Source organism: Talpa occidentalis, unplaced genomic scaffold, assembly GCF_014898055.3.
Source record: "Talpa occidentalis isolate TD23 unplaced genomic scaffold, MPIMG_talOcc4v2.1 talOcc4.14, whole genome shotgun sequence".
NCBI lineage: Eukaryota > Metazoa > Chordata > Mammalia > Eulipotyphla > Talpidae > Talpa > Talpa occidentalis.
The window spans coordinates 37,280,016-37,294,479 of NW_023601433.1; the positions used below are offsets into that span (position 1 = coordinate 37,280,016).

The 14,464-nt window shown below is 40.3% G+C and overlaps 1 protein-coding gene and 1 pseudogene across 3 annotated transcripts in view; both read left to right on the forward strand.

The window, feature by feature from the left end:
* The first annotated feature begins 2,051 nt into the window (after positions 1 to 2,051).
* LOC119245236 (60S ribosomal protein L7-like 1) lies at positions 2,052 to 2,567 on the forward strand (annotated as a pseudogene).
* Positions 2,568 to 7,249: 4,682 nt separating this feature from the next.
* EFCAB2 (EF-hand calcium binding domain 2) overlaps positions 7,250 to 14,464 on the forward strand; it is a 107,049-nt gene continuing 99,834 nt past the window's right edge. For all 3 annotated transcript variants that reach the window (XM_054694951.1, XM_054694954.1, XM_054694953.1), the window contains exon 1: positions 7,250 to 7,357. In XM_054694951.1, coding sequence (XP_054550926.1) covers positions 7,327 to 7,357 — 31 coding nt within the window. In that variant the 5' untranslated portion in view covers positions 7,250 to 7,326. The remainder of the gene's footprint in view (positions 7,358 to 14,464) is intronic.

The following is a 14,464-nucleotide window of genomic DNA, read 5'->3' on the forward strand; positions in this document are numbered from 1 at the left end:
CTGTGCAAAAGTGCAAAGAGCCCTTAACAAAACCCTGGCTCCCAGGAAGTTCTTTCAATGCACAAAAGAAAAAAAAAAGAGAGAAAAGAAAAGGAAGAAAGAATCTGGTACGGTGATTCTGTAATCATAACTAGATTCTTGGATAGTTCTCTAGGGAGAATTTAAGCAGAACTTTAATGGGAAGATGTAGCTTTTCATCTGTAAAATGGGGATACTAGTATCAGGCTTATAAGGATCAAAAAAGAGAATGCATACAACTTATTTAGAAAAGTTATTATTATTACTATTACTATAATGTAAGCATATCCTTATTCTGTTGTATTCTAGTAATGTTTTCCTTTTAAGATCACAGAATAAGGCTGCAGAATAAACTATGGGTAGTAGCAATGTTTTCCCTGAAGGGCTGATATTCTTGATGCTAATCACCTAGGGAAGAGATGTACCCCCTACATTTCAAAAGTTCGGTTTACTACCACTTTGCTTTTATGAAAGACCTACATTTGTACCTGTTTTTGATAACTGAAAAAAACTCCTAAAGGGAATTTTGCTTTTTGGACCTCCCTGGTAGTCTAGGGGTTAAGTCTCAGCACTATCACCACTAGAGCCTGAGTTCGACCCCAGCGAGGGAGCTACCCCACATACGTTGCTGCAGACCTCTCCTGTCTCCCCGCTGCTCCCCTTAACAGTGTATTTCAGTAGATCCACCTGTTCTGCTCCCCACTCTGTCTCTGGTGAATCCTCTCGCCCCCCAGCACCTCTGGCCTACACTCCAGTTCTTCTATGCAAAAATAAATATATTTTTTTTTTTTTAAAAAAAAAAAGAATTTTGCTTTTATAACAAAAGGCAAAAATTGAAAATAGTTCTCAGTGTTAGTTTTGCAGCAGCTGTGCTAGAAGCAGCATGTGCCCTGAACAGCTAAGTTCCTTCCTTGGGAACTACTTTTTATAGACTATGTATTTATCATAGCATTCCTACTTTTATTACATTCTAGTTTTATTTTAGGTTTTATGTGTTATTTGGTTTGATTTGGTAGGTTATTTTTGGGACCTGAGAATGCTAAAATTTTGTTCCATACAAATTAATGGTAATTGCTTCTTTGCTTTACACATTTCGGCTTATGAAAGATTTCATAGGAACAGTTTACTTTCAGATAGCAGGAGGAAACCTGTGTCTCCTTAGAAAACTGGAATTATACGAGAAAAGTAACAATCTCCCTCTCATTCTTCCAGATCTAGAGCTCAGGGAATCTAGATACTCTCAAGGTCACTATTAATTGGTAAGGTTTAAAAATGGCAAGGCATATAGTTTAAAAGAAAAGGTTGGATTTTGAAGATGACATAGGCTCTAGAAAGCTTGGAAGTGGTGCAAAAGAAGCTTGGTGCACAAGATCCCAGCGGTTCACCGCTGTTAAGTGGGCTCACATGGACTGGGTCATCCAGCACCTGAGCTCTACATTTAAGTAAATTTAGAGCAGTTCCTTAATGGCCAGTGTGGTAGTGTTGCACAGGAGCTATGGCCTCGGTGTTGGAAAGATGGGGGAGCAAGAGTAAGGCAAAAAGATCCCTTTGGTTTCAGAAAAATCTCCTGAAAAAGAGAAAGGCATATCAGGCCTCAAAGTCACCTAGACAAAGCAGGCCCTTTTGGTAAAGTAGGCGCAGAGGATAGGAAAAGAGTTCAGGTTTAAATGGAGAGAATGGGGGCCTCTCTGGTGGTATAAGGGGTTAAGACGTAGCACTATGACGCTATCCACAGCCACTGCAACACGAGTTCGATCCCCAGCCAGGGAGGAGACCCACATGGTGCAGCAGACCTCTCCTATCTTGCCTGCTGCTCCCCTCAGCAGTGTATTTCAGTCATTCTGCCTGTTCTGTTCCCCACTCTGTCTCTGGTGAATCCTCTCACCCCCCCCCCCAACACAAACACCTCTGGCCTGTATCCCAGTTCTTTTATGCATAAATAAATAAATCTTTAAAAAAATAAAAAAAATAAACAGAGAGAATGGTTCCTACATGATTTCTGGCCACAACATGTGAGCACATGTGCCTTAAACATGAAACCTCTTTGCTTGAAAGTGCCAGATAAACATTCGTTGGCTTTTGTTGTATGCATTCAAAGAATTAAGGAGGTGAGTTTACTGGCTCAAAAGACTATTGCAAAACTAGACCTGAAAAAGATTTTCAGCGGTGTCTTTGGTCAAGTGACCCCCTACTATTAGGCTTCTCACAGTGGAACCAGTATGTGACTGGGGATTCAAAAATCTGAAGTCTGTCCAGGAACTCATCCTGAAATGCAGACAAGCCAAGGTCAAGAAAGAGACTATCCCTCTGATAGACCACACAGTGATTGAAGAGCACCTGGGGAAATTTGGTGTCATTTGATTGGAAGGCCTCAATTATGAAATTGTCTTCCTGGAGAAGCATTTCCAGATGATCTCAGGGTTTTTGTGCCCTTTCCAGCTCTCCATGGTGCTCAGGCTACCGAAAATAGAGTGGGCTTCCTCAAGGAGAAGGGTTCACTTGGTTATGGAAGTGAAAGTATCAGTCAACAACTCCAGCAGCTGAACTAAATGAGACCAGAATACGTGAAAACACAATGCCTTGGAAGCATGTGTTTGGGTTTTGCGAATAATTATCCAGATCTTCAAAGAAGATTATTTTCTGCTTAATCTTCAGAAATTGGAGGGGAAGAATCAGGGAGAAGATGTTGATGTTCATGCAGACACTTCTCATCAAAGCCCAGTTCCAAGTAAAAGTTCCTACATGTCTCCCACTTTCACCTATGCTACCTCCTCTAAAATGAGCAAAGGGCTTATGTCATGGAGGGAGTCCTGCTTATATCTTGGGGGTTAGTGATGGTGAATGAAAACCCAGGCATGTGTACAAAAAGGTGGTGAACCAAGTCCAGTGGCATACATGAACCTGGGAGTTCCTCAGGTGTTATTTTGGAAAGAACTTAAAAATATAATTAGTAGAGCACAAAAATGGTAAAAAAGTAAAAAAATAAGATGGCAAGGTGGAAACTAGGAAGGGAACACAAAGTGAAGATAACAAGTTCTATCATGTAAAGTGGATCACCTCAGGCAGACAGCAGATTCTAGTAGTGAAGAGTATAGGGCTTGGAGACAACCACCTCCTATTGCATAGCTGAAGCACTAGAAAATCAAACTGCTCAAGTGGGAAGCTGAATCTAAGGACAGAAGTTAGAGTTTGATCCCTAAGTGCTCCTTCCTACTGGAAAGTGGGGTGTTATTTTACTCCAAGAGAGTGGATTCCTAGCCAGTTTGTTATTTTTTTTTTTTAAGATTTATTTTACTTATCTATACATACAAGAATGAGGGTATAGGCCAGAGGTGGGAGGGCACATGAGAGGACTCACCAGAGACTGAGTGGGGGACAGAAGAGGCAGATTGACTGAAATACACTGCTGAGGGGAGCAGTGGGAGAGACAGGAGAGGTCTTCTGCGCCATGTGATTTAGCTCCCTGACCAGGGATCAAACTTGTGCTGCAGTGGCTGCTGATAGCTTCATAATGCTGAGACTTAACCTTTTGTGCCACCAGGGAGGCCTGAGTTTGTTAATTTTTTATAAAAATTTCAATTACATGTATTAAGTTTATGAAAACTATTATGGGTGAAGGGACACATGCAGAAATCTTGGGAGAATAAACTGTCAGGAAAATATCTCCCCAAGTACATCCAGAAATCCAAATCAAAACCACAATGAAATACTACCTCATCTTTAGGAGAATGACCTATGTCAAAAAGACAAGAAAAACATGTGATGGAAGGAGTGTTGAGAAACATGAACCCTTGTACAATGTTGATGGGAATGTAGACTAGTGTAAACCCAGTGGAAAACATTTGGAGGTTTCTCAAAATATTAAATATAGATCTACCATATGATCTAGCAACCCCATTCCCAGGTCTCTACCTGAAGAATACAACAACACAGATAGAAAGGGATTTATGCACTACTGTGTTCATTGCAACACTGTTTTCAATAGCAAAGTTAGGAAACAAGTGTCCCAAGGGCATGATTGGATAAAGAATGAGGAGTACATGTATTGTAAATTGTAAAAAAGGATGAAACCTTGCATATGGGACATAGATGGAACGGGTGGGGATTATGCTAAGCAAAATAAGTCAGAATGGGAAAGACAGATACTGAATGATTTCATTAATATGTGGAATATAAAAACAAAGCAAGGGAACAGACAAACCCAAACCAAACCCTTAAAATCTAACTGCAAGAACTCAGGCTACCAGAAGGGGAAGCAAAGTGGGGGTGGCACCTGAAACACTAAGGCGGAGGATTATTAATGCTTTACATTTGTAAAGCCCCTGAAATACATGCCTTGTACAGTGTTGTAATCAACATTACCTCAATAAAACATAATTTCTAAAAACCTCTAAGGTAGGGAGTTTGGACATTGTTATTTTTATTTTTTTAAACTGAATTTTAAAAAGATTACATGACATGCCTAGAATCATGAGATCAGTAATGGCAAAATCTGAGGAAAATCCAGTTTGCTGGCTTTTCAAGTTATTCCTGGTCCAAGGAGATTTCAGTTATCCCCATACGAAGACAGTAGACATGGAGTGAAGAATTTTTTTACTATCACTTTTCAAATCTCTTGTCCTTTCTATTCCACCCACATCCTAGGTAACTGAGTTAGTTGTAGAAAGAAGATTTTCTATGTTGTGGGCACAGATTGGAGGCTTGTGTGTACAGATTTAATTCACATTCAAACTTGCAAAGGACATAATCGGGATATCCATCCACCCCCATTGAATAATTTATCAAATCAGTGTCATTGTCTGAAACTACGTCCTTGCTTTTCTGATTTTGCACTGAGTGTGTATAAAAGTCAATGAGTGGGATAAAAAATAATTTTCCAGTTGTGAATTTCAAAAAAATCACTATGAGATTCTTAAGTAAAACAATGTTTTTGCAGCACATAATATTACACAGTCACTCAAGTTATAGTTCAGAAACAAAATACATTCTAAGGAAAAAGAAATGTTCATAGTTAGTCAACCATTGTCTAATGCAAGTTAATAATGTTTAAAAGAGTTAAAAGTGTAATTTAGTCACAGATAGGTTTCTAGGACCAAAGAAAGCAGAAAGTTGAGTCAAATATCAGCATAATACAGATAATTACTCATTGGCATTGTGGGTCTTTATCATTTAGATAATTGCTTTTTTTACTTCATGAAAAGCTGTCCGGAATAATTATATATTTCTGTATATAATCAGCTAATCAGCCAACTGAAAAGTATGTATTAAGTTCCCTAGTAAAAGCCTCTAAGTTAGGTAGGTACTATGGGTATACAAAAGGGTAAAAGATTAGTTTCTTTGAAATTAAGATTAATTGGCATACCTTAAATGTTTTACTCATCCAGACTTAGAGAAACTATTTTTTCTTAAATATGCTTTAGAAATTCAGAGAAGTACAGATTAATGTGGTTGGGAATAATCTAAACATATAAGAAGCTTTGCTTCTGAATAAGTCATTGAAAAGATTAATTCCTTTCTTCATTTTTAAAATGTATATTATTTCAGACACAAAAATTGAAAAATTGTTCTGGACTCTGGGGATATATGGACAAATAAAATTTGTTCTTCCATATTGGTAGGAGGAAACAAGTAAAGAAAGAAAGTGGTCGCACATAAATGTGAGAGGCTCTTCCAGTGTAGAACAAAGACGTTGGCAGGGAAAGCTTCAGAGCACTTGACTGACCTTCAAGGTTTTTGACAACCTGGGACAGACAAATGTTTATCTGTGGAGGGTGGATTTGGGGGCAGGAGGAGAGGAGGGCAAGGCATTATAAAAAAGAACCTGCAGACAGCATTTGAAAAAACACAGGGAATGAACAGCAAACCTAAGACCAAAGTTGGCTTTCCCAACATTTGTTATCAAAGCCTTTCATTATCTATACGGAAAGAGTGAATCTCTAAAATAAGTAATAAGAACATAAGGACTATGAAATTTAAACATAAATGGATGCTTATGATTACTACTTAATATTTTTGAGTTTTATGCAAGTATCTATCTTCTAAAATGAGTCATTTTGCGATAAATCAATTGTCTTCAACTTCAAAGTGAATGCTAACAACAGTACCAAATGATATCTTCTGTCAAAAAATACTTATTTTAGTAAAGAATAATAAGTTTGTTTTATGGTTTACTGAAATTTTACAGAACAAGAATACTAGAAGCATAAAACTGTTCATAAAAGATAAAAGTACTAATACCTTATATTTTGACGACCTCTTTAAAATTTAGCTGTTTTTACATATCAAGTCATTTACATTAATATACAGGCGCTTAAAATCATTTCAGATTGGTTTTATATATTCTAATGAACCACATCATTAGGCACATCATTAAACTTTTTTAAAAAAGAAAATAGTGAACCGATCCTTATATTAAGACAAAAAATTCTTATACTTGCAAAGTTTCAAAAGAGCGGGATTTAAACTGTCCCACAGTGATTGTAATGGAGGTCACGTCACACCTCCGAACTAGTATTTTAACGTATGTCCTACTGAACACAATATGGACATGTTTTTGTTGCTATGAGAACGTTCTAGTTTGTATCAGGAGCAGCAGCCTTGACGACGCATTGTTTGTATCTATTTTACACAAGTTTTTGCACAGCGGCTCCTCCCCTCCAGGAGTCTCACGGCCTGGCTGCCGCGCGCCGCCGGCCCAGCGGCGTGGTAGCTGCTCCTCGCGGGCTGCGCCTTCGCGCTCTCAGGAGCCGGCGGCAGGCGCGGGACGGGAGGAAAACGGGCCAGAGTCGGGCCCGGCCGCTCGCAGCGCCCCGCGGGCTGCGACTGGGAACGGGGAGGAGGCGGGTCGCGGGCGGGTTCGATCCGCCCCCCGGGAGCCGAGCTCTTCACCCCGCTCTCCAGCTGCAGTTAAAAAAAAAAAAAAAAAAATCGAGTAGCGCCACGTCGTACTAAGAGGAGCGGAGGGGAAGGCTGCGAAATAAAGGAAAGGAGGGGCTCGGAACTTTATTATTAGATAATTCCTCTAGGCCGGAGAAATGCGGGCTCGGGCTGCGGCTCTGCAGGGAGAGGCTGAGGCGGTGGCCGCGCGCCGGAGGCGGGTCCGGGTCTCCCCGGCGGGGGTCTCCCCAGGAAGGGGGGAAGCGCGCGCACTCGAAGCCCCCCTGCCGCTCTGCCCCGCCCCAGGGTCTCCTCTCCTCGGGATTCCCCGCCGCCAGCCTCCGGGCCAAGCGCGCCCCCGCGGCCGAGAGGGCTGCAGCGCCGCGACCCAGGCTCCCCGCGGCATTTCCCTGGCGACGGGCCCGCAACAAGATGGCGGAGGATAAAGACAGGGAAGGCTCAGGTAAGAGCCGCCCGCCGCGACCGGGGGCTGCCCCGCGAGAGCCGGCTAGGGTGGGTCGCCGGCCCTCAGGGACCCCACCGCAGCGAGCGGCCGACTGAGGAGGGGGCCGAGCGCCGGCCAGCTCGGGGGCCGCGGTCCCTCAGCCTTCCCCGGCCGCGGGCTCGGCCCGCCCCGTTCCTCCCGCCTCGCCCCGCCCCGTCCCGTCCGCCTCAGCGCCCCCCCCACCCGCCGTCCATCTTTCCCTCCCCGCGCCGCCCGCCGAGCCCCTCCCCGCCCCCTCCCTCGGAGACCCAGTCCCTCCTCTGCGCGGGCGCTGGCCGAGGCGCCGGCGGGCAGGGCAGCGATGGCGCCCTTGTCACGGTCGCGGGCCGCCGCCTCCCAACTCTCCCGGGGGGCTGGACGCCGCAGGCGCCCCTCCCGCAGCCGTCCAGGCGGCGAGCAGCGCGGGCGGCCGGGGCGAAAGCGGGCCTCGGCTGTCAGAATCCGGCGGAATCCGCTCCCGCCCGGCCCAGCGGGGAGGCGTTCGCGGCCACCATTTTGCCACTTAGTGGGGACGCGGGAGGACGGCCCCGGGGTCACCGCCGCCCTTGCCGCGCCTCCCGCCGCCGAGGGCTTTGGCCGGTGCTGCCTCTTGTCGTAAAACACAAAACCACAAAAACACGGAAGACTCTTAAAGACAGAAGCGCCAAGTCGAGCGGAGCGCGCCGAGCCCCCGGGCGTCGCGGGGTCTCCCCGGCGGCCGAGCCGCGCGCCGCCCGCCCGGGACCGCCCGCCGGATCCGAAGGATGGATGGTTCGCGTTGGGAGAAGCGGACGCCTGCTGTTCACTGTTATTTGCAAGATTTTCGCATTGTTTTTAATATAGCGGTGCTATTAAAATCTCAGGTCTTTCATTACCATTCTCTCGTAAATGGCAGTCTTGATGTTTGGTAATTGGCAAACTCATCCCCCCCCCCCAAAAAATAAAAAAAATCCTAAACTGTAGAAGTGAAGATCTTAGAAATAAAACATTCCACCTACCTCTGTTCCTGAACGATTACAACACCATGTCAACGTACTATTTTTCTCAACGTAGAACCAAGTGTAATCGGGGTTACAAGTGAAAAAGCCAGCCTTTGAGATATTAGTCACTTGACACAGTGATCAATGTAAATCAGCAGAGAAACACATGAAACTGCTAAGGAGTTAGCAATTGAGAACAGGAATCCTATTTTGGTTTTTTTATGGTGTGAAAAGTCAGAATTATTTATAGAGGTTATATTTTACAGATTATTTTGGAGGTGTTAACTCCTAAAATGCCCTTGTAGTTTTGCTGTGCTACTTAAGAAGTATGACCCATCCTAACAAAATGATCACTTTTTTAGATTGATTTTGAAACTTCTCCAGAAAACCAAATACTTACTTTAATAAAATTTTTATTTATAAAAAAGGAGATAAATTAGGAGCTAACTAGGTAGATAATAAATAGGAAATAAATTAAGAAACCACTTTTTTTTTATTAAGATTTGTTTAAGTCAGTATGAGAATGCACTGGATAATATCTCATGTAATATATATTGTATATATTATATATATATATAAACTTTAAATAAATGGATTGAGAGCTTTCCTGATTTTTCAGTTTTTAAAAATACTTTTTAAAGTAATTCAGAAGAAGAAACAATTTTGTCTATAACCATAGAAGAAATGACTTAAAAGCCGGATGTAATTCATTCAGTTGGCATCTATTTAATGCCTAGCATATGGAAGACATTCTGTTTAGAACGTTGGAGAACACAAAGACAAAAAAACATCTTTTCTGGCCAGAAAGGTGAAATCAATAAAGGAGATAAGATATCCTCAGATGGGAAGGAATAGTTGACCCAGCAGAGCAGTCTTTGTGCTGTGCCAGGTGTTCATATCCCTGGCACCTGGCAGTGGGCATCACGGGAAGCTTGTTAGAATTGAAGAATCTCAATCCCTGACCTACTGAATAAGTCTGCATTTTATGGTATATCTCATTAACGGTTTTTAAAAAATTATTTATGCATCAAGAACTGGGGTATAGGCCAGAGTTGGGGGGGAGGGTAAGAGGATTCACCAGAGACGAAGTGGGGAGCAGAACAGGTGGCTCTTCTGCAATGCACTGCTGAAGGGAGCAGTGGACGAGATAGTAGAGGTCTGCTGGGTACAGTCAGAAGCGTGGGAGGGCGAGAGACTTCACCAGAGCCAGAGCGGGGAACAGAACAGGCAGACTGAAGCACACTGCTGAGGGGAGCAGCGGGCACGGCAGGAGAGGTCTGCGCGCCATGTGGGACCCTCACCCGGTGGCGGGGATCGAACTGGTGCTGCAGAGGCTGAGGGCAGCTTCGCAACCCAGCGCTCAACCGCTGCGCCACTGGGGAGGCCCTTGAGATATTTTTTAAAGTTATAAAATGGGATTAAGTTTCTGGGTAGCCATCATATCCAGATCTTCAGTATTTAGGAATTCAATCTTGATGCAAGTATTGAGAACAATGGTAAGAAAAGTTCACTATATGATGGGGGCTGTTATCCCCTATAAAAAGCTTATAAGATTATGTACATTGAAATTGTTATGCTTATATGTAGTATTTTTTGTGCTTTATTATAGAATAATTTATTTTCTTCCCTAGATTAAGAAGTGTACAGAGTGATGTTAGCTAAAAGAGAACAATTTAAACTTTAGAATCAAGCTAATTTTAGAAAAGTTTACTGAAAGGAGATAGGAAAATGATTTTTGAAGTTCTATCATTTCTCCAACGTGTCTTTGATCAGAACTCTTTTTTCCTTTAGTTTGTTTAAATGGAGAATGGATGCAATTATTGATTCTTTGGATCTTTTAATCTTATTTTATTGTTTCTGCCTCTTAGAGAATTTTGCATAGGACTTGAAAGATCTTGTCTGTAATTAAAATTATGCTTAAGAAGCAAACCAGGAATAAAATTTTAATTTTTGGTAGACCACTGAGTTTTGGAATGTATGTCACTCTAGAATTTACTGCTTTTTGTAACTTTGCATACTATGATAACATTGCTTGGTAAAGTTCTTCCAATTCAACTATCAACTCCTACATGGAAGACATTTTTCAAGTTTTTGTTGTTGTTGTTTTCCTGCATTGTGCTGTTCCTCTCAAAATACAACATTTAGAAATCTAAAGTAAAAATGAAATTATAAGTAAGTATAGGTGAGACTCTAGAAAGGAAAAGTTAAGAAGGAGAGCTTTAGATAAAGACATGAATTTGAATTCCAGCTTCCCTGAGCTCTATCTGTAACTATTAGTATATGTGTGATGTAGAAAGGGTTAAGGAAAACTTTGTCTTACCAGTTGTTGCCATGATATATTCATGTATATTTTTGGGATCCTCCAGATACCACTATTCTGTTGTCAGAATCTAAGGTTTTGTTTTCTTTTTTTTCTTTTTAGTCCTCAAATGAGTAAAGTTAAATAGTAATTGTCTTTCTCCTTTTGACTTATTTTCATTCAGTATAATCCCCTTAAGGTTCATTGTTATTGAGGCAAATGGAAAGATTTCATCATTTTGTTAATGGCTGAGTAGTATTCCATTTTGTTTATATACCACATCTTCTTAATCTGTTCATTTGTTGTTAGGCACTTGGGTTATCTCCGTATCTTGGCTAGTGAATATTGTGACTAGCAGTGCAGTGAACATAGGGGTGCATATATCTTTTCAGATTCATATTTTCATGTAATATCCAGAAGTGGGATTACTAGAATGGTAATCCTACAGGAATGGTAGTTCTATTTTCGATTTTTTGAGGAACCTCCACACTGTTTTCCACTAAATTATAACAATTTGCATTCCCACCCGGCAGTGAATGAGGTGGACCCCTTGTGTACTATTAATGGGAATGTAAAATGAAGCTACTGTGGAAAATATTATAACAGCTCCTCAAAAACTTAGACATTGAAATACCATATGATCCATCTGCTCTAGCTCTCAAATAACTGAAGGGAGAAATTCAAACATATCTGTGCACCCATATTCTTAGCAGCTTTGTTCATAATAGCCAAAAGATGGAAGCAACTAACGTGTCCATCAGTGAATGGACAGACAGAATGTAGTATATACATAAATTAAAATATTATTCAGTATTGAAAAGGAAAGAAATTCTGATACACTGCAGCATTAATGAACCTTGAGAACAGGTTAAAGTAAATATAATGGGCATAAAGAGACAAATACTATATGATTCCACTTATATGAGATAGCGTACCCAAATTCAAAGACACAAAAAGTAGAATGCTAGTTGCCAGAGAAAAAGGCAAGTTGACAGACATAAAGTTTCAATTTTACAAGTCGAAAAGTGTTCTGGAGATTGCACAACAATATGAATATATTTAGCACTACTGAACTTTGCACTTAAAAAGTGGTTAAGATGGTTGATTTTCATGTCTGTGTTACCACAGTTAAAAAAAAAATCAAATGAAAATGTTGACTACATCCCAAATGAAAAAAAAATTATATATTGTTTTTGGAAGGCAATTTGGAAGGCAATAAAGAAAAATAATATCAACATGCTTTGCTTCCTTAGTTTACTCCTCCTGTCATCTGAATCGTATTCTAAAAAGGAAAAAAGTGATAAAAATGATTAAAGTTACTTATAAATTTGGAAACATGAGTGAAATCTGCTTATCCAACAAATGGATACAGAGTAAGTTGTTGGATTACAGCCATTTAAAACAACATAAAAATTATATGTATATATGGAAAAGGATTATAGGTGATCACAGGAGAAGATAGCAGGATGATTAGATTTTCCAGGGCATTTATTTTTAAAAGTCTCATTATTATAGTCACTTCTAAAAAAAAAATTTTTAAAAACCTACTTTCTTGTATTTTAAAATCTGCATTTAATTATTTTTATTCATTATGAAAATATGTTTACTGTATCTTATACTTGATGATGCTTTATGCTATCTGTGAATTTTTAGATATTCAGCATGTAGCAAATTTTTTAAATGCAGCAATAAATTTTAGATCGAAAAACCTGGGTTTGGACTAGGACACTGTCTTTTTTCAGATTTTACTTGGGCATACTACTTAATTTCTATGAACTTTAAAGAGTTCCCACTCTAATGAGCACTTACTCTGAAGTAAGAACCTACATAAATTATGTCATTTAATCCTTTTAACAAACCTCTTTAGTAGACACTTCTATTATCCTTCTGCGAATGAAGAAAACAGGAACTTATATAGCTAAAGCAGAAACTTCAGTTTTCCACTCCATCAGGTAAGAAGAGCTTGGAAGTCATCACTTCTATGGTTATAAACTTGAGGAAACATTTGGTGATTTTGGTGAATTGCTGGAGGCTGTGTGTACTGCAATAAGAGCGAGAAACTTCCTGGGAGCCTGTAGTCTTAGTTTCTCTAGCTTTTCTAGGTTTTACTTGAGGAATCACATCAAGTTATCTGGTAAAAAATCAAGGACTCCCTTGTCTCTCTAGCAGGAGTCAGTGTAAGTAATCCATTTTGAAATTTCAGAGTATTCTCTCCTAATGAAGATCTACTGTCTTAGGGGGAAAAGACTTTACCAGAACCACATCCTACCTATCTACATTTAGCCAATTCCGGTGACTTTGGCCTTCCTATCTCATCTAAGAGGGTGATAATAAGGTAAAAAACACTGTGGATGTCATAGTCCAGAGACGCAAGTTCTTTAAAATACTGAAATTTATTCATGAGGTTATAGAATGCCCCTTACTACCACATAAACAGGGCAATGATAATAACGGTGGATTACTGAAAAATGTGTGAGTTGCAGACTCTATTGAAGGAGGATTTCTTAGTGGAATCTGCCACCTACAGCTACAGAAAACTTTAAATACAGCCCTACTCCTACCTAGCCAGATTGACATAAATTCTCACACTAATGACCTTACCTAATATATCAGGTCTGGCTTTCAGCAAAAAATTGCAAGGATTCTAAATGGCAGAAAAAACAATTTGGCAAGAAAGCAAGCATCATAACCAGATTCAGATATATGATATTTATGTTAAAAAAAATAACAGATCCAAAATGGAGTCCTTCATGCCAGACATCACCCAGACATAATACCTAAATTCATCACAGTTACAACCTCTCCCAAGAGTGTAATCCTAAACCAACAATCTGCTGTTTCCTAATCATGGGTTAGGTAATCTGCATTAGACCCCTATCCCCTTCCTGAGAGAAGGTAGCTTTTCTTGAAATACTTTTGCAGAATACCTTTCCCTAGCCTCTTATTGTGTATACATGCCTTCCATTTTGTGTAATACCTTGCAGTATCTAGATAGGATGCTACACAATTCATGAATCATTTAATAAACCAACAGTTTCTAAATTTGTGACTTTTGCTTTTTGACATTCACCTGTGCTGTAGCAGACTGGAGTGGGGCAAGAGCAGAGAAAGTGGCCAAAAAGGTTTGAGAGTCTAGGAATTCTAAATTTCTTTGTTTAATGGCTGTTGGGATTTGGAGCAGAGGGTTAGGGATGAACTAACAATTATCCATTTCAACTCTGACTCATTCTTGTGTTTGCCTTTCTTGTGCTTCTTCAGTACAGTCCACATATTTCACTGAATTTAGGATATCTACTGTGACAGTTTACTGTAACTGGTTTGTTTTCCTTTTAAATTATAAATATTTATAGTTGGTCAATAAACATTTGATAAGTGAAATCACAAATTAACAAAGATGATGAGTGAATAGAGTATTTAATATTTTATTCTATCTATCTATTAATTATCTATCTATCTCATCATTCTTTATTTTTGTACAATGCATGCTTTCTCTTCTCAGCTATGGTCCCCGTAAAATTCACACCACCAGTTCACCTGTGCACCATCACCATAGTCCCTTCTGCTTTTCCCACTTCTGTTTTGATCCCTCTCCTTCCCTGTTTCCTACAGAATGTCTCTGATTTATAGTTGCCCATTAATTTTTTAAATTATTATTTTTTTCCTGATCCTTATTTGTTTCCCTATATTCCTCCTGTAAGTGAAACCATCAGATATTTTTCTTTTTCCTTCTGGTTTATTTCCTTGAGCGTAATCCCTTCCAGCTCCATCCATGTTGCCGCAAATGGCATGAGTTTATAATTTATTACA